Source organism: Podarcis cretensis, assembly GCF_951804945.1.
Source record: "Podarcis cretensis genome assembly, chromosome: 1".
Taxonomy (NCBI): domain Eukaryota; kingdom Metazoa; phylum Chordata; class Lepidosauria; order Squamata; family Lacertidae; genus Podarcis; species Podarcis cretensis.
Genome location: NC_137170.1, coordinates 58,620,291 through 58,647,541, shown reverse-complemented (window position 1 = coordinate 58,647,541; position 27,251 = coordinate 58,620,291). Strand labels below are relative to the sequence as shown.

General features: G+C 41.6%; 1 protein-coding gene and 1 long non-coding RNA gene across 18 annotated transcripts in view; one reads left to right on the top strand and one right to left on the bottom strand.

The window, feature by feature from the left end:
* Nucleotides 1-1,661: 1,661 nt before the first annotated feature.
* Nucleotides 1,662-27,251, top strand: part of CD44 (CD44 molecule (IN blood group)) — a 72,176-nt gene continuing 46,586 nt past the window's right edge. For 14 of the 17 annotated variants that reach the window (XM_079950926.1, XM_079950935.1, XM_079950934.1 and 11 more), the window contains exon 1: nt 1,663-1,920. In XM_079950926.1, coding sequence (XP_079807052.1) covers nt 1,854-1,920 — 67 coding nt within the window. In that variant the 5' untranslated portion in view covers nt 1,663-1,853. Of the gene's footprint in view, nt 1,921-27,251 lie in introns of all 17 variants that reach the window. The other 3 variants (XM_079950928.1, XM_079950927.1, XM_079950933.1) reach the window with 2 other exon arrangements.
* LOC307202867 lies at nt 1,931-25,681 on the bottom strand. Its single transcript, XR_013833038.1, has 3 exons — nt 25,105-25,681; nt 21,892-22,064; nt 1,931-2,587 (listed from the first exon to the last, which is right to left on the bottom strand). It is a non-coding gene; the product is annotated as an uncharacterized lncRNA (long non-coding RNA).

Sequence of the window (27,251 nt, the reverse complement as noted above, 5' to 3'; positions counted from 1 at the left end):
TTCTTCAGACTGCACAATTACAATTTAAGGAGGCAGCAACTCCTACAACACACACACACACCCTTGATCTGAAGGGTGAAAGATTCCCTATGCTGAAGAGCCTACAGAAATGTGGGTGTGGCAATTTTGCCAGCAGGGCCCACGCTAAGAGCAAGAAACGAGAAGGAAGAATATATCTGTCCTTAAAGTGAAGCAGGTGTGTGTGCTGTTACCCTGGAGCTAGGATTGTTAGCTAACTACTGGGAATGCTGGGGTTCTTAGCTCATGCCTCCAAGGGGGAAGGTAGGGGCTTTGAGATGAGCAATTGCTGCCCCCCCCCATTTCCTGCCCGTTTCTCACCTTGCTCATCCTAGTGAGAAATGGCTAAAAACTGTCTGCTATCCTGTTTGCTTCTCACTCTCTGTGTTTTGCTTAACAAAAGGGCGGAAGAAGTGAGCAGTTAACTGAACCTGGCCATCTCTTTTTCTGCCTCCCATTAACTTGAAGGTCTTGTCAGGAATTTGAACTGCTAGCAACTGGATTTGCATGTACTGACCTTCTCAAGGTGTGAAGTGTTTTCCAGAGAGGAGTCCAGTACCAGGTTTGTACCAAGTCAGGATGAAGAACCACATGTCATGTTTAAGTTATGTCAATCTTATTCTTATGCCATGATCTACAGAGATAAACCATGTCGTAAGTTCAGATTCACACACTTCTGTTCACAGTTTTATTGGGCAGGTGTGGATACACCCCCAGCACTCCCAATGGAATGTTTTCAAATGGACACACTGTAGGCTAATGCAAACTCAATGCAATGCAATCAGTTTTTAATTTCAGAATGAAGCTATTTGCTCAAGAAGCCTTTTCAGAGAGTCTAGATCGGGCATTCCCAAACTTGGCCCTCCAGCTGTTTTAGGACTACAACTCCCATCATCCCTAGCTAACAGGACCAGTGGTCAGGGATGATGGGAACTGTAGTCTCAAAACTGCTGGAAGGCCAAGTTTGGGGATGCCTGGTCTAGATTGTGTGTGAACCACATAGGGGAGGGTACTCAGTATCCATCAATTCTAGAATAACATGTGTGAGAGGTACCCACCTCTGGAGCATGCACATTTCACCATGGGTTTGATGCACTGATGTTCACTTTGGATTTTAGCCTCCACAGAGCACAAAAGTATTAATGATCGAAAAGTGGCCTCCCTCTCCCCTTGCTCACTTCTGTGAAATGTGCAAGCAGCTCTTAGCAGAACATTAAAAATAAAATAAAATTATATGCTCTTATGTCTTATGCAGAAGTGACTGGATCGGGATTACTGGGAAACCTACAGAGAAATGTCGTTCTTTGTTTTAACTCTCTACCTTGTGCTGTCAATTCACAAGGAAAAATATATATATTAAAACGGACGTACTTCTAAAGCCTCAGTTATTCCGGATCTTTTGTACAGACTTTAGGTCTTTGAGGGCAGCTTCTCTCCTCCTTGCTAAGTATGAAGAATTGCAGACAATTCCCAGCACAGCTGCTCCAGTAAGGCTTCCCTGTGATGAGTAAAAGACATTTGGAGCCTCCACTAATTGCTGCTGGTAACTGCTTACTCATAAGTAGTAGCCTTCTCCCCTCCCCTTTTTTGCCTAGTCACTTTTGTTTCAAGATGGGTGTGACTTTTGATTCCGCTCCCCTCCCTGTTGTGTCACTCCTTCAGTTACTTTGAATTGGAATAAAAACTGCAGCAAACTTCCGACGCTGCCTCTCCGTGCAGTCTTAACAAGACCTGGGACCTTTTTTCTCCTTCCTTTTGCTTCCTGCCCCTCCTTTGTGCAGGCAGGGAGAGAGGAGCTCCTTGACTTTTACACATTAACTCGAAGAGAGGAAACAATGGCCAAGGTCTGGTTGGGTGCAGCTGTTGGATTTTACTTGTTGCAGCTTTCTTTAGCCCGGATAGGTAAGTGGCTTATGAATGAAATCCCTTATACTAGCCGATGAGCGTATGAGATACTTCGGAGAGCAAAAACTTCCTCCGGCTTGCCAGCTGGACTGTTCAACTTCATTGACATTTTACCGTGCGTTTCCCGCGTGACAAAGACACTGAAAGGGAACCTGTGAAATTTTTTATTACAAGAGGGATGCATGGGTGTGTTTTGTGTGGAGGCAGGATAGAGAAGTATAGAAGGTTCTTTTAGCTTGAAACACTGAGGTTTAAAGCTAACAATGTTTGCTGGACAGAGAAATGAGCTTCTGCACATCTGGCCATATTCAGCCTTGCGAACCACAGTTATGTATTTATTTTTGCTCCGTTCCTTCTGTGAAGCAGACATCGGAGGGAGGGAGGGAGGGAAAGGAAACCTTACAATAGCTGTATTCTTGAGCTGCAGGAGAAGCAAGCGCTTGCATGCTTGCAAGATGCAGAAGCCATAACGACTTCTCTTCTCCACGCTGGGAATGAAATTTGGAGAGTTTTCAGGGCAGAAAGTGAAAAGTGCTCGCTGGCTTGCAGAACTTTAATTTGAGCATGACTAGTGAGGAGGTTTAGAAGCAAACTTTAAGCCAGTCTGGCAGGAATGGGCAGCTCATTTCCCTCCTTGCCCCCCAGCTAGCTTTCCGAAGTCTGCCTGTGAATAATAAAACGAAATGCCTGTTTGGCAATGAAAGTGCTCATGCATATAAGAAAATCACATGCCCCGAATGACAAAATAAGTCTTTAAAAGTTTGATGTGATACAGAACCACAAGTATTTGCGAAGAAATAACTGTGCCTTCAACAGAGACCCATTGTAATAGAAATTGCCATGAGCTGTTTTGAAGGGAATCTATTATCCTTATCCACCCCCCTCCCCCAGATCATTGGAAGCTTACAAAATACTTTTTTTAAAAAAGTCTTTGGCGCCTTAGTGTTTTTAATACTTATTTGAGCATAAAGAAGTAAATTGGATAATAGGTTGCTGTACTGATTCCTAAATGGGTGTGTCAGAGTGCACAGTTCTAACCACGTTTTCGGAATTTCCAGAATTTTTTGAAAAAAATTGCAGCAGAACTACTTCTTCGGTGATCAGGGTTTTACTTTATAACACACACACATGTTACCAGGTACCCAAGTATGCACTTTTCAAACATAAGGAGGTGTTCTTGGTTTGTGATATATGAGGTGTGGCTAACATTTTGGATTAGATATAACATGTGTATGTACATATGTATACTTTAGAATGGCTATGTTTCTTATTTAGTAATTCCTTGCTCAGCTAATATTCCCTTTTATGAACTGCCAAACCTTCTATAAATAAGCGCAGCCTGCAATTACTCTGGGTTGTGTTGCATTTTAGCTGTAGAAAAGAGAGAAGGATCTCCCCTTCCCATCTAATCCTCGATGTGGTTAGGAAAAAACATGTCAAGCCGCATGTATGTCTTGCAGGAGAGTTTCTTTAGGGGTTTAGCAAGGTATTAGATTATAGCTACATTATATTTTGGTCGGTATGCGGTACATTCCAGGCAAGCTTTATAGTGACAAATGGCTTTGCAACTGCACTTGGTTCCCTCCTCCACCAGCACCACCCTGAGCTAGAGACGGGCAATACAGTAGTTGGTCTTTTTCAGTGAGAAGATTTTATATGAGTAGAAGCAATGAAAACAGTTGGGGAGGCAGACAATGCATGGCATGTAACATCTCAAACTGTTTTCAACTCTCTTCAAAAAAGACAGAACTGTATCTTCCTATCTCGGTGTATCTGAATACAGACAATCCTACAGGACTAGATGGAATTCTCTTTAGCATTTCTGTCGCTTTTCTGACAGGTCGTGTAGTGGGATATCGGATTCTAGTCCACAGCCAGAGACATGCTCAGCTATAAAGCCTTGTGGATGTCCTGGGGCCCACTACTGTCTCTTAGTTTAACCTGTAGCTTGCCAGATTCCTCTTTGATAATGCCGTATATGCTGCCATGAGATTTGAGAAACAGGAGCAGGATTAGGATGTGACAAATGAGTTACAAAGTACTTTATAGTCCTTGTTACCTTGCATTGATTCAGACCATTTGTCCAGCTAGGTCAGTATTGTCTAGACTGAGTGACAACGACTCTTGCATTTTCCAGCTCCGACTGAAGACGTCAAAGCTTGGAAAGCTTTGACTTTCCCCCTTAAAATAGCTATACAATTATTTCCATTTTGCTGAGGCCAAGTGGAGACTTGGTCACTGAGCAGCCATCCTGATTTGTTTGCAAGGAGATTAGATGACACTTGCTTTGTAATGAGCATTCCTTCCGATTTGTTTGCAGAGAAGTTAGATGATGGCTGCATCAAAACAAATGCCCTTTTCCAGGGCATTTCCCCATCACTTTCCTTATTGCATAAGGTCCGGTCTTTTGGGAGAACAGGTTTGTTGCACAAGGGGCTATCCTTTTAACAACCTGAGTTTGTGTGTATGTGACTGAAATAATGACGGTCTGTAAGTACCCTAAGAAACAGCAGATTGCACAAAGCCACCCATTCAAGTAATTTAAACCCAGATCTCCCAGTTCCCAGCTGCCAAAGGCTACAGATCCAAATTGCCTCTCATTCCTATGCCTGGGGCGATTGACTCTTCAATAGTGCAATCTATTTAATCTAGAACCTTTCTGATACTCAGTTTATATGCTCCTGGAAGTTGATGCAGCATGGCTCCTCAACCACTACTCCTGGAAACATTCTATGGAACCAAATCTGGGTCAGCAGAGCTAGTGACACATCATTGCTTCCCATATTAATGTTTCTGTACCATGAGGCATGGAGAGGAACCATGTGCTGGCCTTGCTTTCTTGAATTCCTTCCTTCAAATGTTAGGCGCAGCATGGGAGTGGTTGTGCCTCTATCGGTAGTGTATAGGTTGGGCCTTGCAATGAAAGTGAAAACCAGCCTCATTTGGGTGTATCCAGATATCTCCAGGGTTTGGTAATAGAAGACTTGGGAGTGCCAAGAAATAGCAAGGGACACACAGGAAGGCAAAGTCTTTGTGCTGAAGAGGCAGTCTAAGTAAGGTGAGGTGATGAAACCAGAAACGTTACCTGTAGAAGAGAATGGGATTCTGTCTACTGTTCTTAAAGAGGGTTCTGTTTTTCTGCCTTCTGAACAGAAGGCTGTATTTTATACGGTATGCCCTTTATTCACATTTGTAGTGAATCTAATATCCTTTCTTTATGCTGGTTTTCATGTGCTGTTATTTTGGCCATTTCATGAACAGACTAAGGTAATTAGGTGTATTAAGTGATATGCCTGAGCTGGAACTTCGCAAAACCACACCTTGTCAGGTCTGTGTTTCCCTTTGCATTCTCATGTGTCCATTTCTGGGCCCAGTTCAGAATTCTGGTTTTGATCTTTAAAGTCTTGATTGGTGTGGGACCAAAGTTCCTGGAAGATTGCCTTTGTCCACATGTATGTACTCTCACCTTAAGAGCTTCTTCCCAGTTCCTTCCTTTGGTGCACCCACCAGGTGAGGTCCTACTGAGACAAGGGGCATCTCAGTGGTGGTAGCCAGGATATGGAATACCTTTGTCACAGAGAAAGCCCAGTGCCTACCTTGATGCCATTTGGTGCCAAGCAAAAATGTTATTGTTTTCCTAGGGTTTTAAATCATTTTGCTTCTGCTTCTTGTTCTTATACTGCTTTTATATGCTTTATTGTTGGCCTGCCTTCTTGTGCATTTGAATTTTTTTCTTGTTGTAAGCTGCCCAGGAGAACTTGTTGACACATACCCAGCTAAAAGAATCATAGAATCATAGAGTTGGAAGAGACCACAAGGGCCATCGAGTCCAACCCCCTTCCAAGCAGGAAACACCATCAGAGCACTCCTGACATAGTACATGAATAGAAATAGTACATGAATGTTGTCGGAGAACAGTTATGGATTTTTTCCTTCCTTATAGGCACTGTTGGATTTGGGGGGGGGGGCAGTCACTCTTTTTTGGGTAGGGTTGAGAGACTCTAAGTATTTAAGTTACCTTTGGGAATTTCCTCCCATTAAATATTAGGCTCCTTCTCTGCTGTCTCTTTTTGTGCCTACTGAAAGCCTGCCTCTTCCAACAAGTTTTCTTTTATGTAGAGATCTCTTATAGTCTGCATATGTATTGGGATTTTTCAGATGTTTTATTGTTTGTGGGTTTGCCATCCTGGGCTTCTTTGTAAGAAAGGGCAGGGTATAAAATAAATAAATAGCTATGAAAAGCTTCCCGCATACTGGGGATGCCCCAGATATGATAATAGCATGACCTGCTACCACAAAATGTCAAAGTTGTATTCTGGTTTTCGCAACTGGCCGAGGGAATAATCCTAGCAGCATGAATGAGAGTGCAGCAAAAATGCAATCCAAGCAAGAAGTGTGAGGTCATTACAGCTGCAGTTGTGGATTCCTGGATCTGCTTGAGAGAGGGACTGGAAGATGATACTTTCTGGAAGCAAGAGGGGTAGAGAAGGGGGGGGGGAGGAGCAGCAAAGGAAGAATTGAAGATGGTTACAACACAGTCCCAAGCAATGCTGGAATGGGTTTAGTCATGCTGGCCACATCACCTGGAAAGTTGTCTGTGGACAAACGCAGGCTCTTTTGGCATGAAGTGAGATGAGCATCACAATCCCATAGTCGCCTTTGACTGGATTAAACCATCCAGGGGTCCCTTACCTTTTACACCAAAGTTATGGTTAAATAAATTTTAAATTGCAAACCAACTAATAAAAAACCCTCATGCCTCATTTGAAAATTAAAGGGTCTCTTCTGGCTGTATCATGAGAGTGATCATAATATCACAAAAGTTAAAAACACTGGAACTAAAAACAAAAACTTTATCAAAAATTAAAGCCTGAAATATTTCAAAGCCTTTATTTATTTATGTTACCCCGCCTTTTGTTGTAATGACAAAATGGTTGCAGTTCAGCAAATAAGTCACAACATGGAAATAATCTGCTTTTGTTAGGAAACAATACCTTTCAGGTTGAACCTGCTGTCTGTGAGCTATTAAATAACAAGCATCAGCAAAACTGGCAAAACTGGAGGGAAGGATGGGAAGGACAGATGTATCTTAATGAGAAAAAGTTTATGAAACATTGGATAATTTTACTTCTATTAAGACCTTTCCAGTGTGTTCAGCTTTTTTCCTTAGGATACATGTCCACAGGATACCTCCAGTGAGCAGAAATCTAGGTGAAGAATGCTACAAAGAGTTAATGAGAATTGGTTTATGCATTGTCGTAACTGAATTCAAATACTTCTCTGAGGTAGAATTTCATAAGGAGGGCAATTATAGAATCATGTGGCTTGTTCCCTTTTCCACCCCTTTTCTCTCTTAAACTGGGTACAAGGTTTTCAGCAGGAAAATATGGCTCATGGCTCTCTCTTCTCTGTTTCATTTTTTCTAAATATAACCTCTCAGATACAAGTGGTGCAGCCTTAAAATTTAAAAGAGTCTTTTAACATCTAACCTGCAAATGAAAAAGCCACCTAGTCTTCTGAACATTCAACTACTCAAGAGCAAGACACAAATGTGTGGCATAAACAGTTTAAACTTAAGTTTAACAACACTTGCTCTGAATAGATGTTGTGGTTTGACTGTTTCCTGCAGAGGATGGCCAAAACAATGATTTTTTCCCCCTTCAAAAGCCATGGAAACAGTTACCTTACAGTGTACACAATCGCAACTCTCTTTTTCTCATTCAGCAGTTACAATTACAATGCCTACAATTCAAAATAGAATGGTGTTCCAGTTTATTCTAGTTCCAACCTGGTCCATGTTGTTTGCATGACTCCAGCAAGGGCAGAACACAAAGTGTGGGGCTGGATTCACAGATTAGTGTAGTATTTTATTAGTATTTTCCTGAGAAGCTTTATATTTATTGAGTCATTTTAAATATTTACCCTCCACTTTTTAGGGCAATGTTCTAATGAGGTGGCTTTTCACCAATAAATAAAGAATAATTACAGTAAAAATAGACAATGTAAATTAATGGAAACTAGACACCAACCAAAAACAACACAAATCCAGAATGACAGAGTTCCAATCATGAAGTCTTAAGCATAAGGATCCAGAGAGACCTCATTATTAAAAGTAGTAAAAATTAATCAGAGAAGTCTTAAGTAAAACAAATGAGTCATTAGAGCTGATTAAAAAGCAACCAAAAGGGGTCTGTCAATGATGGGGGGAGGCAGTTCTAAAGATTCAAAGCTAACTAAAGCTCTGACTTTGTTGTTGTCAACCTGTTTTTTCCTGGCAGACCAAGAAACTCTGAGGTGAATGATCCTAAGGTTCAAGCAGGTTAATATGGGCATAGGCAGGGTACAGGAATGTGTGGTAGCATCTCAGCTCCAGGGGTTTCTGGATGAGTCAGATTATCTAGATCCATTCCAGTTTCAGGCCTAATTATGGGATAGAGACGGTTTTGATCACCTCGGTAGATGACATCTGCCAGCAGTTGGATAGGGAGAGTTGTCCCAGTTGGTTCTGTGGGACCTTTCAGCAGCTTTTTATACTCTTGACCATGGTATCCTTCTGGGCTCCCTTGTTTCTGATCTGGCCTCCGCACCAGCATGCTGATGGCACCTAACTATTACAACAAATAGCACCAGGTCCAGAAGGCCATCCAAGATGTGTACCTGATTCATCAAGGGCAGTGCAACTCTATCCAGAACGGGTTGCAAACCTCCATCCAGATGGGAACTTTCTACGCAAACAGTACTCTCCACCCCCTTGTATTTCAGCTTATTTGCCTTCCTCCAACCACAGTCAGAGTTTAGTGCTGCAGCTGGAGCCATGATACATCTTTGGGGTCCACACAACAATGCACAGAGTGGATTTTGACAGTCTTTTCTCCCCGCTTTTCATCCGTTTTCTTCTGGAGGCCATCACTAGCATAATGGTGAAGACATGCATTGCACCTTGGATTCCTAGGTTATCTGGGGAGTTCAAGATGGGAGTTCAACACTGCACAGCCACTAGCTCTTAGCAAGCTAGCTGATTACAGCTTGTCCAAAACATGGAATTTCAACGGCAGCCGTAAGTTGCTTTAAGTAGAACACATTTGATGCTTGGAAGTCACTTACACGTGGAGAAAAGTACAAAATCTGAAAAGTACCTCACTGAAGATTCCTGAATAAGCTTAGCAGTCATGGAATAAGAGGAAATGTCCTCTTGAGGATCAGGAACTAGTTAAGTATTAGGAAGCAGAGAGGAATAAATGGACAGTTATCCAGATGGAGGAATGTAGAAAGTGGACTTCACCAAGGATTTCTATTGGGAATATACTTTTAAACTTGTTTATGAATGACCCAGAGTTAAGGGTGAGCAGTGAAGTTGCCAAGTTTTTTATGATATTAAGTTGCTCAAACAAAAAAGGTTGTGAAGAGCTCCAAAAGGGCACCTCCAAACTTAGTGAATATGGGGTAAAATGGCAGGTGCAAGTCTGTGCAAACAAATGTAAGGTGGTGTATGTGTTGGGGGGCCGCGTAATTTCACATACAAGCTCAAGCGGTCTGAACTGTCAGTGACTGACTGGGAACAAGACCTTGGGATAGGATCGGACAAATTACTTGAAGATAAAGGCTATCATAGGCTGCTAGGGTTGCCATACATCTGGAATTTCCCAGACATACCCAGAATACTGCATTCGGAAGCAGTGTCCGGGCGGAAATCAGCAAAATGTCTGGGAAAATTCCATGTGTATGGCAACCTAGGTTGGTAGTGTCGTTTTTGCTGATTTCCCTTAAAAATAGCTCAAAACTGTCCATTTTTGTTGCGATTTTCACTTTTTGAAATATGGCGACCCTATTGGCTACTATCCATGATAGCTATGTTCTGCCCCCATGGTCTGATGCAGTACGCTTCTGAATATTAGTTGCTGAAAACTGCAGGAGGCGAGAGTGTTCTTGTGCATGTGTCCTGTTTGTGGGTTTTCCACAGGCATCTGGTTGGCAACTGGGAGAACCAGATGCCGGGCTAGGTGGTCCATTGGTCTGTTTTTATCCATTACAGTTTATAATACACCATAAAGCTTATGAATTTGTTGCATTTTAGCTTGGACAAGATGACCCTCATGGTCCCTTCCAACTCTACAATTCTATGATGGTATGAGCAGTGGAATAGTGCAGTCAAGCACACATAGTGGTGCATGCATGTACTAGCCTTTTTTTAGACAAAGCGAAATGTTTTCAGTTTATGAAATTCATATATCAAGCACTCTTGACATTCCCTTAACCAACATCCAGCCCTTCAGAGTTATAAGATAACTTTTCTAATTTCAGTCACCCATTGTGGGATTTCAGTTGAAACCACCCAACTTTTTTTAGTGTGGTTGCACGATAAATTTCAAGTAAACTTTCACAGGGCTATAAAAACATGTTGAATAATATATATTTGACAGTTGATGCTGCAGATAGAATCCCGGCTGGAAAGAGGAGAATGCCAAATCTGACAGCTTGTCAGTTCCCCGATCTTCAAACCACAAGCAGTCACTCTGGTAGTGTTGCCTCTACTGTATCATCAGCTGTTGCTGGCTGCGATTTTCCTGCTCCTGGCTTTTGCTGACCCCACCCACAGCATGAAGGGGATGTTTGGATGTGAATTAAATAATGTAGAAGAAGAAGCTTGAAAAGATCAGAAAAGAAATAAGAAAGCGGGTGCCTTAAATGGCTTTCTTTTAATTCCATTTAATGAATGTGCAGTTTTACACAACTCTCTCCCTTTTGCTTCTTAAGCCTTTATTGGTATACACAATGTGGACAAATATCCACGTGCACATTTCCCTCGAAGTAAACTGAGAGAATTTTTTTGTTTAAATATGTGTTGTAAGTTCTAAGCACTTTGCAAACATCCTCTTAACTAACTTGCCAAGCCATGGAACGCTTCTGAGGAATTCTGCTCTAATCCTGAGCTCAGCTGTTGCATGCTTATTTTGTGTATAATTTTTATTTGATTTAAAAAAAAACTATTAATTGCACAGGTAATTATGCTGCCAAAGATAACTCTTTGGGGTGACCTTGATTTGGGGGGAAGGTTAAGCTCATGATTCAGTTTTCCCCACGGAAATATGTTGGGCTTAAAAGTGCTGAACAATGGCTGGCTTATGTCATGCTCATTCCTAGGAAACTTCAATAATTACTGGTATATGCAAGCTTGAAACAAAAAAACACAAGTGGTGATACGCAAGACATGAATGATCTAGTTGAGATTCCTGCATTGCAGCGCGTGGACTAGATGACCCTTGGGATCCCTTCCAACCCGACAGTTGTATGATTCTATGATTCTGTATTTGTCTACGCAGAAGTAAGGCTCATTGTGTTTAATGGGTTTTATTCCCAGTTAAGTGTCTAAGACTGTAGGCTAAAGGGATAGCACTGTCCAAATAGATAGACTTCGTAGTATACTAATCTGTAGTATCCATAAGTAAGTAACTACGTTAAAACTCAATAAGGATTTAAACTCGCTCAAAAGATGAACCAAAACTTTTGAGCTTGCAGAAAATAACTATCAGGCATGCTGTGCTAAAAAGGCTGCCTTGTTTGCTAGGGATGGCACTATTCTCAAGTGATTCCCGCGTTGGCACTTAATTTGGAGAAGGGTATGGAACGGAAGGGTGGTGCTGTGGGTTAAACCACAGAGCCTAGGGCTTGCCGATCAAAGGTCGGCTGTTCGAATCCCTGCAACAGGGTGAGCTCCCGTTGCTCGGTCCCTGCTCCTGCCAACCTAGCAGTTCGAAAGCACGAAGTGCAAGTAGATAAATAGGTACCGCTCTGGCAGGAAGGTAAACGGCGTTTCCATGCGCTGCTCTGGTTCTCCAGAAGCGGCTTAGTCATGCTGGCCACATGACCCGGAAGCTGTACGCCGGCTCCCTCGGCCAATAAAGTGAGATGAGTGTTGCAACCCCAGAATCATCCGCGACTGGACCTAATGGTCGAGGTCCCTTTACCTTTACCTATGGAAAGGAAATGGTTGATTCTGGCATTAACAAACTCCCCAAAAAGGAAAAGGGTCTGCAGTATACTTACTGCAAGTCATGACATGATGCTTTGATTTTGGAGAACTGCTGTGCAAGGCATTGCCAAAGGGAAGTGAGTACGTGATGTCGATTTTCACTTTGTGGGGTTTTTTTTTGTTTGCTTGCTTCTGGGTGTGGACCTAAGCAATCGGATGCAGCATGCATGGGCAAATATCCTAAGCATTACAACTTCGTTTTTCATGCCTCAGCTTCCCATACTGAAATGTGTGTGACTTCCACGTGCCTGGAAAACTTTCTGTATTATTTAGAAAATGCCAACATGACTGGGCAGGGCTTTTTTTTAATTTTAAGGATGGCTAAACCCAGAGCTGTCAATCAGGCTTAGTCTCTAACTTCTGCATCTGTAGGCACAGATGTGCTGGTGCTAGGAGGACCTTTGGCAGTACTCTTTGGCACTAAATGAATAATGGTGAAAGTAGTTAACAGTGAGCTAGTGGCATTATCTCAAAAAAAAAAAAATCCATAAAATTTTATTAATGTTTTTTCATAATACAATTAAAACACGTATCTAAATAAAAACAAAAAGAGAAAGAGGAAAAGAAAATGCACATAGCTGTCAAAGATAGCTCTTAACCCTTGTCTCACACAAAAAGAGGTGGATGCTTTCAGATTTCACGTGGGAGCTTTTCAATAGATATATATTTTCAGTAGGAGCACCTTCTAGCCTACCAGAACCTTGTGATCTTCATCAGAAGTCCTTGTCTGGGCCACACTAGGTTTGGGATTAGGTGGCTAGTGACTGGAAGGCTAGTGACCTTCTCACTCGTGCATTTGTAATATCCTCACCAGAGAAGCTCACCTTCCCCCTAGTTTAATGAATTTCTGGTACCTGGTGATAACTTTAATTTTCAGGCATTTTAGTAATTTGGATTGGTTGACATATGGCAACCTGACAGATTAGGTGGCCGAGTTGGGGAAACTGCAGGGGTCCCCACACCTGGAATGCAGTGGATGAGCCTACCCTAGAAAAACCTTCATGATCAAGGTATCTCCTGTGCCAGATAACCCAACTACTTCTAAAGGCTGTTGCCCTAAAATACAAGAATTTTGCACCAGCAGCAAAAAGCCTGCTGCACTGCACTTAAATGTTCTGCTAACAGAATCTGTGATGCTGCATGGGAATTATCAAGAACCAGAAGTTCTCAAAAGAAGATAACCAGAAGTTATCAAAAGTTAAGAAGAAAATTCAAACCATCAATTTCAGGTATCTGGAGTCTGCAATGTTCAGCAACAGATAAATCATGTGAGATGTCCACTTATCTGTTTCAGCTCTAATGAAGAGTTTGCTTAGATCAATGGCAAACTCCTAAATCATATCACCACGACAATAATCAAATGTCACCCATGTGTGTGGACTGTCTCACCAAGAGATTTGTCTGTACCAATAGTACAGCTTTTATTGTCACCTTGAAAAAGTCATTCTCCTAAATCTGAGGGAAGTCGGGAAGCGTCTTGAAACTTAGATCTGATTTTTGCCGACAGCAAGTTCCAGCCCTGACGTAACGATAGCTGCTGCCAAACAGCTTTTAACTTGCACAATCTTTTAGGACCCTTAGAGGACCCTTTGCTAGTTAAATAGCTATAACAGAAGAATTGCAGGTCTGACTCCTTGTATATCCAGTTTTAAACACATTCTTTCATTCTTTCAAATATATTTCTGAGAATGGTGAAGTAATAATACAGCTTATTTGGAAAGCAGTGTTAACATGTTTCATACACCATCCTTTGGTAGGGAATATGGAATGGGGTCCAAGCAATGTTATCAGCATTAAATATTTGATCACAAGAGATAACTGGTTGGAGTGTAATTAAGAAGGCAAAGTGGGTTCTACTTCATAGAGAGCATGTGTTGCGGTGGGAGCGACCATGACATCCCCTATTGCTGGGCGGGTTAGTTTGGCCACAAATTTGATTGGCCACCTTCAATTGTTGCTGGGGGAAATTTATTGTTGCAATTTTATTTGATTGATGGGGGTGCTATATATGTTCCCTGTGCGCAGCGTTGAGCTTCCTCTTTTTGCTGCGCTCATCGGATTACCCGCCCACCCTCCCTTTATTTAGGGTTTGTTCGCGCTGACCTTGCTATGCCTGTCATGGGGTCGTCTGCTTTGGAGCAGGGGCCTGGTAGGAATTTTACCATTTGGCTGATTGGCTGGTACCATTTGGGTTTTGCCTACTGTGTAGCAAATTGTCACAACTTGTAAGGTTGCCGTTAGGCATCGGTTAACTTTTGGTTGGTGGAGGGGCATGGATTGGCTGTGCCTGCCCCTCCAATGCTGCTGCTGCAAGGGTATTCTGTTAAAGGAATCCATGGGATCGCCATTCTTTTGTCCGAATCCCTGTCAAGGGACTAGGGCCACGCAAGACCCCTGGGAGCATTTGGTGAGAGGTGTGAGCCTGGCACCCAGCTTTATTCTCTCCCCAAAATTGTTTACCCTTACTGATTTCCACAGGGGTGTGGTTGTCAGTTCTGTTCCTACCTCCAAATGGGAACAGATAGTCGCTAACCAATGCCTAAGCAACCACTCACATACTGTAATTCAATAAAGTTGTGGCCAAAATTATGCCAAAAACCAAAACAAAAATGATGTGTGAAATGTGTTGTTATTCGGGGGTGTCTTGGGGGTCCTCGACACGCAACAATCCTTGGTGCTTTGATCTTTTCCCCGCAGGCCGTTGCAGATTTATCTGGTGGTTTTTAAGATGGTTTATGTTGTAAATCGCCCTGAGATCTGCGGCTGAAGGGCAGTATACAAATTCAGTAAATGAAATAAAAATAAAATAAGAATCTAACTAAACGTTATGTAAACTTGTGTATTGAAACCCATCTCTCCCCCCCCCCCCCATTTCAATGTAGTTTTTAAGAAACCCACTTTTTTGGGTCAGGAAGCTTCTTAGTGACAGGTTGAGTCAGGGTATGTACACATCATAGTATTCTAATCATATTCTTTCTCTCATTAATTCTGGGCACTGTCTTTTATCCTGTACAGAGTTATAACCTTTAACAAACTACAGTGCCCAGAATTATTTAAGTGAAAAGATATGCTTTGAATGTGCATTAAAGGTATAGTGCATGCCCAGCCTCAGAGTGGAGAACTGACAGGCAGAGGTATACTACATCCCTTCCCTGTCCCTTATTTTCTTCCTCAAACTGCTCTTCCTAGGAGTCAATGAATCTGTCAGTTTTGGCACCTTTCAGTTTCTCATGTTTCCAATTTTAAGTTCAGTTCATCCCACATTCAAATAAGTTCACGTAGAAAGAAAATCAAAAGGCTTGTATGAAAATTTGTATATTTTTCATATGCATTTCTCCCCATATATGCATTTTTTGCATGCAATTTTGCCAAGTATGTGCAACTTTGCAAGCAATTTCCCCCTAACGCAATGCGACATCACCCCCTGCAACAGCCCAGTAGGCAAGCTGAATCACAAGTAAGATAGCTTTCATTCAGGAAAGTACTAATGCAAATTAGGGTCTACATGCTCTAACTTAATAAAGAGCACTAGGGTCACATCAGCAGCCAAACTTTTGTTTCACTGACATATAAAGGAGTTGAAAGATATAATGCTTTATGCTGAATCATATTACAGGGTCTCTTGCATCTCTGGCATGCAATGTGCACTCCTCTGCCAAGATTCATCTGTAGAGATAGGGGCACACATAAACAAGCAATGCAAATCAGAATTGTGGGTGTTTCTTTTTTCTGGCACTTCCAGCACAATACAGAAGCCTATGAAATTCAAAGAAACACTTTTATGCCTGCAGCATAATCTGTGACAGTGGGTAGACTGTTGTTCTGTTTATATTAACAGTGTATTCCATCTGACTCAATATATAGTGAAAAGTTGCCTATAGTTTGAAATGCCCAAAGCATTGATTTTGAGCTTTCCAAGTGAATATCTGGGAGATATGCATGTATAGAAAATGTCCCAACAAAGGAGATACACAGTATAAGATGAAATCGGGAGGAAAAACTAGGATGAAGGTGTTACTGGACTGAGGAGATTTCTGAAGTAAGGATATTAAATGGGAACATAGAAATTAAGGAGGGAAATGCCATGGAAAAGTCAATAAAAGTCTGCTTGATTGTAAAATGGTGACAAAATCAATGGCAGAATTTGAAATGGGAAAGAGGATAACTTGACTGATGTTTTGAAGTCAGTGCAAAGTTCTTTAGAGAGATTGGAAACATCCCTTAGCAACCACAGAGAAGATTTATTTCAAATTGGAATAACCCCCTCCTGAAATATCTGAGACAATTCACCAACTAAGGAGAACACATCACTGCCAGGGATTGGCAGAAAGACGTGTTTATGTCTGCCAAATGATAATAACGTTATCTAGTAAATTCTCAGACACATTTCACTCCGAGGGTGTAGGATATAGATGACTTCACCCATGCAAGGTTTTCACAGCACCCTCCTCATGTTGTTGGTATCAAAATGCCAGCCTGTGTTTGTTCCCCATTTACTCCAGATCTACCCTTTCTGCTGTTCTGCAAGGTGTTCTGCTGAACTGGGCCAGTGAACAGGTAGTCATGTGGAATCTATGAAACTATTGCGTGTCAAGGTACACAAGCCACCCCAATAAAACACAATTCACACAAAATTTTTGTTTAAGGTTTTTGGCATAATTTTGGCCACAGCTTTATTAAAATACAAAAAAAGTGAGTGGTTTGCTTAGGCATTGGTTGCGACTATCTGTCCCCACCCGGGGACAGACTGACATTCACATGCCTGTGAAAGGGATTTTGGGGAGAAAGATGGAGCTGGGAACCATGCCCTCACCTCTCCCCAAATGCTCCTTGGGGCTCTTGCGTGGCCCTAGCCCCTTGACAGGGGTTCGGACAAAAGCATGGCGAGCCCCTGGATTTCTTTAATGGAATACTCTTGCAGCAGCAGCATTGGAGGGTCAGGCACAGCCAATCCATGCCCTCCACCAACCAATTCATAAAACCAATGCCTAACTGCAACCTTACAAGTTGTGACGATTTGCTAAATGGCACCAGCCAATCAGCCAAATGGACAAAATTCCTACCAGGCCCCTGCCCCAAAAGCAATCACCCCAGTTACAATCACCCCAAAAGCAATCACCACAGTTACAAATTTAGAGATTGAAGGAAGAAACATTCAGAACCCTGTGGATATTAGAAAGTGCTTCCAGAGATATTTCAAAAAATTATATACCCAAGGGCCGCAAGATGAGAATGAGATTAAACAATTTTTGGAAAAAAATGGACTGCCAAAATTGTCACAAGAAAATAGATCAATCCTGAACTGTAAAATAACACGACAAGAGATGGAGCAAGCCATTCAAAATATGAAATTGGGCAAATCTCCAGGACCAGATGGGCTGACCTCCAAGTATTATAAGACATTAAAAGACTATTTGATACAACCACTGATGGAGGTTAGCAATGAAATTATGGAGGGGAGGAGGGCGCCAGAATCGTGGAAGGAAGCTTTTATCACATTGATACCAAAATCGGAAGCTGAAAAGACACAACTTAAGAACTATCGTCCCATCTCTCTTCTAAATGTGGATTACAAAATTTTTGCAGATATTATGGCAAGTAGATTTAAAAAAGTTTTAAATGAAGTAATTCACAAGGACCAGGCGGGCTTTCTCCCAGGTAGACACCTGTTTGCTAACACAAGGAATATTATTGACATTTTGGAACTTTTGCAAACAGACATAAATACAAAAGCAGTGTTAATTTTCATAGATGCGGAGAAGGCCTTTGACAATATCTCCTGGAAATTTATGAAGGGAAACTTAAAAGAAATCGGAGTGGGACGGGGTTTTGAGAATGGGATTGATGCAATATATTCAGAACAAAAGGCTAAACTGATAGTTAACAATGTGGTTACAGAAGAGTTTAAAATTGAAAAAGGAACACGACAAGGCTGCCCTATTTCCCCTTTGCTATTCATTTCGGTTCTGGAAGTGCTCCTGAATATGATTAGAGGGGACAGGTTGGTGGAAGGAATTCAGGTCGGAGCGAAACAATATAAACTTAAAGCTTTTGCAGATGACCTAGTTTTGACCCTGCAGGAGCCAGAATCTAGTACGAAAAGAGTATTACAATTGATTCAAGACTTTGGTCGGGTGGCGGGATTTAAACTAAACAAACAGAAAACCAAGGTATTGGAAAAAAATTTGACAGTTACAGAGTCGGAACGGTTTCAGAGAGAGACAGAATTAAATGTGGTTAAAAAAGTAAAGTACCTAGGGGTAAACATAACAGCAAAAAATCTGAGTCTATTTAAGGATAATTATGAAAAATGTTGGTCAGAAATTAAGAGAGACTTAGATAGTTGGACAAAATTGAAACTTTCTTTGCTAGGCCGAATTGCTGCTATCAAGATGAATGTATTGCCAAAAATGTTGTTTTTGTTCCAAACACTACAGATTGTGGACAAGACGGAGTGCTTCCGGAAGTGGCAGAGAGATATCTCTAATTTTGTCTGGCAGGGCAAAAAGCCCAGAATTAAGTTTAAGATATTAACTGATGCGAAAGAGAGAGGGGGCTTCGCCCTGCCGGACTTAAAGTTGTACTATGAGGCCACAGCTTTCTGCTGGCTAAAAGACTGGCTACTTCTCGAAGACACTGATGTATTGGATTTGGAAGGTTTTAACAATGCTTTTGGTTGGCATGCATACTTATGGTATGATAAGGTTAAAATCAATAAGGCCTTTAAAAACCATATTGTCAGAAAAGCAGTGTTTAATGTCTGGACAAAATATAAAGACTTATTGGAAAATAAAACTCCAAGGTGGCTATCACCTCTGGAAGCTAAGGCCCGAAAAAGACCCAATATGGAGGCCAAATGGCCAAAATATTGGGAAATTTTAGAAAAAGATGGAGACAATTGGAAATTGCAGAGTTTGGAGAAAATGAAGGATAAAGTGCGAGACTGGCTACATTACGCTCAGATTAAAGAAGTTTTCAAAAATGACAAAAAGTTAGGGTTCCAGGTGGAGAAATCGAAATTGGAATCAGAACTGTTAGAACCTAAGACTAAGGTACTTTCAAGAATGTATAACTTGCTGTTAAAATGGAATACACAAGATGAAATGGTTAAATCGGCTATGATAAAGTGGGCACAGGACATTGGGTACAATATCATGTTTGAGGACTGGGAAAGGTTGTGGACCACTGGGTTGAACTTCACTGCATGTAATGCTTTGAAGGAAAATGTAATGAAAATGATATATAGATGGTACATGACCCCAGTTAAACTTGCCAAAATATACCATTTGTCTGATAACAAATGCTGGAAATGTAAAGGGAATGAAGGAACATTCTTTCACCTCTGGTGGACGTGCCCTAGAGTGAAGGCCTTCTGGGAAATGATATATAATGAGTTGAAAAAGGTATTTAAGTATACTTTCCCTAAGAAACCAGAAGCTTTTCTCCTGGGTATTGTCGGCCAGAGGGTGATAAAGAAGGACAGAACTTTTTTCCTGTATGCAACAACAGCAGCAAGGATACTCAGCGCCAAGCATTGGAAAACTCGAGATCTACCCACACTGGAAGAATGGCAGATGCAACTGATAGACTATATGGAACTGGCTGAGATGACCGGCAGAATCCGAGACCTGGGAGAGGAAAGGGTTGAAGAAGACTGGAAGAAATTTAGAATTTATTTACAAAAATATTGTAATTTGGTTGAATGTTAAGAAGGATGCCAGACTATAAATAATTGAGCACCACTAAAATAGATGTAATCTGGATGACAAGTGTGATGGAGGGAAACATAAACCTTTGGGAGAACTATTAGACTAAATTAAATGAACGGGATTTAAGAATGTAAACAAGATGATAAATTGCTGGTAAAAGTTTATAATGATGTAAGTGGGAGCGGGAGACGTGAGGGAGTCCAAAGAAGCTTTGAAAATATGTTATGATACATGTTATATTGTTTATTATTTTTGCATTTTGTATTTAAAAAACCTTAATAAATATTTTTTTAAAAAAACCAAAAGCAATCACCCCATGATAGGCATAGCAAGGTCAATGCGAACAACCCTAAATATAGGGAGGGTGGGTGGGTAATCCAATGCACGCAGCGAAAAGAGGAAGCTCAACACTGCGCGCCGGGAATATAAAACTTCTTGGCTGTCAGTCAAAAAATAGCAACAACAAATTCTCCCCAATGACATGAGGAGCCCAATCGCAATGGTGGCCAACTACCTTTACCCGCCCAGCAACAATGGGATGTCTTGTAAGACCCCACTGCAACACGTGCTCTCCATGAAGGAGAACATGCTCTAACAAACAGTGTATGTAGCTTATAACTGATCTCCCTAGCATTGCTAAGAAGCCAGCTGGGTGGTGCCTGTGAAACCTTAGGCACTATGTAGGTAAAAAAATAAGCCTGTCTTGTACTAGTCGTCCCTTGCATTACTTCACTATACTAACAGTGTTATGCTACTCCTTCTTCCGCTAGGTTATGATATACTGATACTGATTCACACAATAAAGAATGAGCAAAGCCCTTACACTGGCAATGCATGATCTCTGACATAAGAAAACAGCTGCATCACCAGTTATTACTACCTAATGTGTAATACATGAATCATAACAGAGCTCCTTCACCAGATTTGTTAAGGCAGGTTTGAAACACCATCCTTCAAGACAAGGTTCAAATGTGCTGTTGAAAGTCTAAAATGGCAATAAGATGTTACCCTCTTGCTTAATGTTACCCCCTTCTATATATAAATAGATAAAAGTTTTTATTCGTTGAAATAGGACTTTGTTTCAGCTATCTTTGTCAGACAACTGCCTTTTTAGTTACTATGCCCCCTCCTTAATGGGTTGCGTAACAATACACCCACACTTGGAAAATGATGAAACTTGAAGCTCCCAGATGTCTGCATGCTAGAAATATATACCTACAAGATGTCTCCAAATTTCTATTGCTTCACAATTTCCCTTCCAGCGAAGATTAAAGGACAGCTGCCACAGACCAAACAAGCAAGCATCCACAATAAATGGAAACACTCCATAGCTGACTGCAGTGTTGGCTATGTTGCAAAACCGTGTTGCCACCCTCTTCTGGCATATGTAAAAGTGAATGTTAATGCTGAACATCTATTTCTATTTGAATCATAAACGAACTGTTTGTAAGCTGCAGCTGGTCTGGAACATTGATGCTTGTTTGAATTAAGGTGTATTTCTATATAGCTGTTTTCTCTAGAACCGGCATTCATTTGTTCACCCAATTATTATGGATCATTTGGATGACATCATTGCCATCCTGTTGCATTGCAGTATTTATGGTGGTGCTCTTGTCTTTAGTCAGACCTGGTTCCTGCTTATTGCAGTTCCAGGAAAGGCTGACAAAGTGTTATTAAGGTGCCTGGTGAAGGAACAAGCACAGGAGAAGATGATGTTCCTGGTGATGCCCCACCTTTTCCTGGTTGTATTGCTAATGGGCTATGTGGAGAAATACATTTACTGGGACAGGGTTTGTTTTATATACAACATAGAAGAGTTGCTGTGTATGTGGAGTTATGTAAAGGGTTAAGCTTGTAATATTAAGTAGGTGGTTGGCAGCTGGCAGTTAGTTGTGTAAGACCAGACTGCGAAGAGATGGGTTCTTCTTATACAGAAGTAGTGGGCTGTAAAAAAATTCTTCTGATTGGCTTGCTAGGTGAAATTTTTGGGAACTTACTGGATTGGAAAAGTGGTCTGATGAGAGGGAGAATGCTATGCCATTCAAATTTGATTGTTAGAAGGGCAGGTTGGCAAATAAAAAGGCCAGTTCTACCACGGTTCAGGGAAAATGAGACTAGGAAATGCAGTGGAATAGAAGAAGGAGCTGGGTGAAAAGGCTAAATATGAAGAATACAGGAGAAAAGGCAGAATATGATGGAAGGCAGGAGGCTACTGAAGTTGGAAAATACCTGGCAGTATAGTCTGAGAGAGCTGAATTTCTTAAGCTGAAGATTGTCAGAGAGGTCATTGAAGGACTGTGAGCATGGAGGAAGAGTTCAGCCAGGAGCTTCTGGAGCTGACCAAAGAGAGAAAAGTCTAGTCTGCAGATTCCTCTGTACCTGGTGGTGTTGAGATTGACTGACTGGGGAGAAGAGACCAAATGTATCTGGTATATACATGTAGGAGAAGGAGCTAAGATTTTACCAGCCGTTTTATATAAGCTTCTCCAATTTCAGACAATTACAGGTCTATAGATGAAGGTAAACAGCATAGTACAGGTATATGGTGGCAGTGGTTAAAAAGTGTGAGAAGTAAGTGCCATGGTAGGAGTAAAGTAGAAACTCTTGTACACACTTGGTGAATCCGCAGTGTTAAATAGAAGCTGGTTCTCTAATATGAAGTGGAGACTGCCCATGTTTTTTTAACAACACTTAATTGTTGTTCCAGAATGAGTGAGGTATACACTACTGGGAATAAGCAGAGTATGGTTTTTTAAAAAAAGTATTTTCTGTTCCTGTGGGTTTGCAACAACACAACTGCAGTTTACCCTGCAGGTCTGGGTTTGGTGCAGCCACTCCTTGACTTTGTCTTGACAAGGGGAAAGACTTGACAAATGGGTGGTAGTGGTCAGGTATTGGTCAGGTATAGGCAAGTGCAGCTAAAACGATGCTTGGCTAGTTCAGGGGTGAAGGTGCAAATTTGAAGGTTCTGTGACAATCCTAGATCTAACAAGAAAGAGAATGAGGAAAGACCTAACTGTAAAACTAACCAAGTGAAGGAAGAAGAGTAACTGAAGCAGTCTGAGTAACCAAAAGACTAAACTGAGAAGGAAACAAAATTAACAGGAAACACACCTAACCACAAACTTTGCTGTGGATGTTATTTGGAATGAATCATTTGTTCTCATCATCTTCAAAGTAACATTTTCCCTTCGATTCTTCCAATTAACTGTGTTCTATCAAAAGCTCATAAACAATTCCATGTAAAAATTCTGTTGAGTCCCAAGAAATATGGTTTGAGTCTTTCCAAGCATAGGGTACCTTTACAATTAATGTGAAAAGGGCTGAATGGGAGTGAGCTTGAAGTCCGTTATGGCTGTGCCATAGTTTGGTCTTTTTGACTGAACCAAGCTTTCACATACACCTAACTGTTCTCTCACTATTTTCAGATTCTCCACAGCTCTCTTTTCTCTTTACATGCCCTCCAGGGAGGTTTGATGGTCCTATGCAAACATTGCTATGAAAGTGAGCAGCTTATCAGGACACGTGGAGGCACCGTGAATTCTTCCACAAATTTGTTTAATCCAGATTTATTTTTAAACCACATTCTCCTCCCGTCAGTAGTTTCTGGGGCTTGACTTCTCTTTCCTTTTTCAGGCATAGTCTAGTCTGTTTCATCCTTTTTGTCAAGGTTGCTAGTGGACGTAATGTGCGTTTGTATTAACTGGCTGGTATTCAAGATGTTTAAAAGTCATCTAAAGCTAAAACCTCCCCTTTGCTCCTGTTTCTGATACAAAAGCTTTTAGTGAAGTCAACAGATGGTTTAGCGTTCAGTGAGTGCTTTTTCTTTCCTCGTACTTTGCTACTGTCTGTTTTTTCTTCTCTAATGAACTTTCCATTTAAGACTGTTTAGAAACAAAACAGTCCGTATTGGATAGCTCTGTGGAACTCTGATGGAAGCATTTAACAAAGCATTTTACTTCTGAATATGAATGAGTGTTGCCTTTTATTTCAGTTAAAAGTTATTTATAGTTTTTCACAGTGCTTTTTAAATCGATTGTGCAAAGATGCTTGGCCAATAGCATGAACAGTAATTGCATCATGGACATTTTGAATGCAAAAAAGGCTGCTCACTTCACATTGTCTGCTTTTGGCAGAAGGCTATGCTATGGCTTTATATGATTATTCATGGACTTCCTTCTGGCTACATAGCCCAAATGAGTATGCTTTGTTTTGCTTTTGTTTTGTTTTAATCTAAAACAATTGTTCACATATAAATTTCGGTATTCTCCCAGCTTGCATTTCCCTTAAGTGGCTTCAGCTGAATTCTTAGAAGAGTGCCAGAAGAGGTTAAAATCTGTGACCCCCCCCCCTTGCATAGTAACTGGGATTACACCAAAGGTTCTCTGTGCTGTGAGTTGCTTTCCAGTAAGGTCATTGGTGCTTGGCTATGCTTTTAATGATCTCTACTTCTCCAGAGGCCATGCCTGATCATTGTCTAAATTGACAAACAGTGACTTCACTGCCTGAGCTCTTCAGTTTTCCTTTGCAACATCTGCTGCAACTGCACAGCTGTGCCATATTCTGATGCAGCTCAAAGACTCTTGTTCTATTTTGAGGTGAAGCTATTGTAAATCGCATAATGTTTAGCATAGCAAGGAAGGGAGCTTGGCCAGCGTTTTGACACCGTATGGACGATGGCGGTGTGTTTACCCCAACAACGGTTGTCATACAGATTAAGCATATTTGAAACTCCTGTTAGCAGCATTAAAAAAAGAGAGAAGGGAAGAAAAAGAGAAAGCGGTTGTTGCTTAGGAAATGAAAGCAATGTCTTGTTCCTACTTGTACCTACACAATGTGTCTCCATTTGCTTGGCTCAATGTTCCTTACTTCATCTCCATAAAGCTGATTTAATGTAGTTATTTAATGTGCCAGATTAGATTCTGTGGCAGTCTAATCCACGGGCAGCCAGTATGGTTTTGAACCACAACGCCCTTCGCCCCAGGCTATTGGCCATGCTGGCTGAGTTGTAGTGTACAGTATCTGGAGAGAACCACTTTGTCTGTTCTCTGCTCTACTCATTATGAATGCACATACATATACAAGGTAAGCCATTGTGGTTTGGTGGTCAGAGTATTGAATTAGGAATGGGGAGACCTGGGTTCAAATCCTTACTCAGCCTTGAAGCTCAGTGGGTGAATTTGAGCTCATCGCTGTCTCCTAACTTCTGAAAATAAAATGGGGTGTGGTGGAGGGAGAAGAACAATGTATGCCACTCTAAACTTAGAGGAAATATAGGGTGACAAAGTAGAAAGGATAAAATCTAAGGCCTTCATAGGATGGCTTATCTTACTTTCAGAATTAAATATGACTCACTTTTTCTGCACTACAAAGTGCTAAGCATGATATAAATAACTTGCTTGGAAACTGCTTGGGAGACTCTGGATTTCATCAGAAACTTACCTGGTTCCTCATTGAAAAGGTCAGTCAGGGTTCACAAGTTGCACTGGAATAGATTGCTGGCCCATTTCTGCTGAGCATAGCTGCTAGGAGGTATGGTGCTCACCCTCCTAGAATATTGTCCCTAGCATTCCGGAATGCACCTGGGGTTCCATTGCCGACAAACTGATATCAAAAGGGTTCCCTAAAAGTAAGAACAAAAACAACAAAACTTTAGAATGGTGTTGGAGACATGTCCAAAAATCCACAAATGTTTTTTATTAGTGACACCTCAGTGGCAAGTAATGGCAGGCAGACAAGTTTTTCTGAAAGGCAAGTCGGCCATCTTGTTATCCAGTGTACAACTGCTGGGAATTTGGTACATTCTCAGGCACAGGCTCAAGCCTCACCAGCAACCAGAAAACAAATTAAACATGCCCCAGAATACTTTGCAGTGCACAGAATGTTCTGTGGTAGATACAGCTAAGTAGCACTTTTTAGAAGTATGAAGCTTTGAGGAACCAACATAGCATGATCAGCAGTTTTGATGCCATTTTTGTAAGGTTTTTTCCATTGCTCATTCCATGTTCCCAGTGCTCAGCAACTATGTCTCCATATGTTGTGGCAAGAGCTTCCTTTCCCAAGAAAATGGCTTGGGTCATTGACACAATCGCCCCTGAGCGCCCTCTCCTGCTTTGTGGAGCCTGCTTGGCTCCCTGGTATTCTCCAGAGCTTTGGGCGAGGACACAAGCTCTCTGTGACTTGTTTGCAAAGCATTTTGAAGATAAAATCACTTGTATCAATCAGGATCTTGACTGCTGTTACAGCAGATGAATCTCCACTCCCTGTCTCTCCCATTTCCTTATTTGTCATTCTCATCATTTCCTCTATGGGTGCCCTCTGTCTTTGAGCTCTTTGCTCTCCTACTTTCAAGGCTCGTCGGGTTTTGGGAGATGGAGGGGCTGGGATGCTTTCTAATGACACCGTGTTAGTCAGCTGCCGCTCCACTTCTGCCTCCTCCTGTCCCATTATTTCCCAAATTTTCCTCTCACCTGCCTCTGAGCTGTGACCTCCCTCAAACCACTGTTGTGAATCTATACTGTCTTCCTCTTCCCTGGAAGGGTTAAGTTGGGGAGGTGGTCTCCACCATTCTTGCTGCCCAGTGCCTGACAGTGGGTGGCATCACTTTGCGGTGGTTCTGGTCCTACTTGGATGGTCGTTTCCAGAGGGTGATGTTTGGGGAGTGCTCTTTGGCCCCGTGGACTCTTCAGTGTGGGGTTCATCAGTGTTTGATTTTTATGGAAATAATGCTGATTTTCTATGACCTTTTAGATCATTTTTGTGGGAGAGGAGTTATTGGTTCGTTTTGGTTTTGTGTATTTTGTGTTCTCATTTTGTATTTTTCTGTTGTGACCTGCCCTGTGATCTTTGGATGAAGGGCAATGTGCAAATTTAATAAATCGTCATTGCCATCAAGGTGGCATACATCAGCTTTTGCTAACTTGGTGCTCTATAGATGTTTTAAAGTACAACTCCATAAACCCCAGCCTGCAAGGGTTACTGGATGTTACTGGTGAGAGTTGGTACCATGTTGGTCAAGGCTAGCACATGTAGTTTCTCCATTCTTTAGGTTAGCCTGAGTCACAAGTGTGTGACCCAGTGTCATACAGTGAGTTTCATGGCCTGGTGGTGATTTGTCTCTGAGCATATATTGCCACTCTAACTGCTACACTGTGCTGGCACGTACATCACTCTGTGGTTTGATTCATGACGCCATTCTCTTTGAAATTGCTAGTGGACAAAGAATTGAACGTTGCTTACAGGAAATAGAGCTTGCTGGTGCCCTTCAGCAAATCAGTCTCTCTTAGCCTAAGTCTGCTGCCTAAGTCTTCACTGATATCTTCTTCTTTGGCGATCACTCATACCAGAGTAAGATTGTCTTCCATAAACTCGGTCTTAACAGTGACTCCATAAATGACTGTGGAGGCCAATTCTGGATCCACACGTCCTTCCACAGTGGGGACATAGGTTTCTGGGTGGGAGTTGATCACGGTGAGGGTTTGCCAAATATGCCTTCCTCTTAGCATGTTTCTCCCTTTCATCCTGAGTTTGCGTGTCTTCAAAGCTCATGATACCTTTGGTAAAGGCTGTTCTCCAATTGGAGCGCTCGC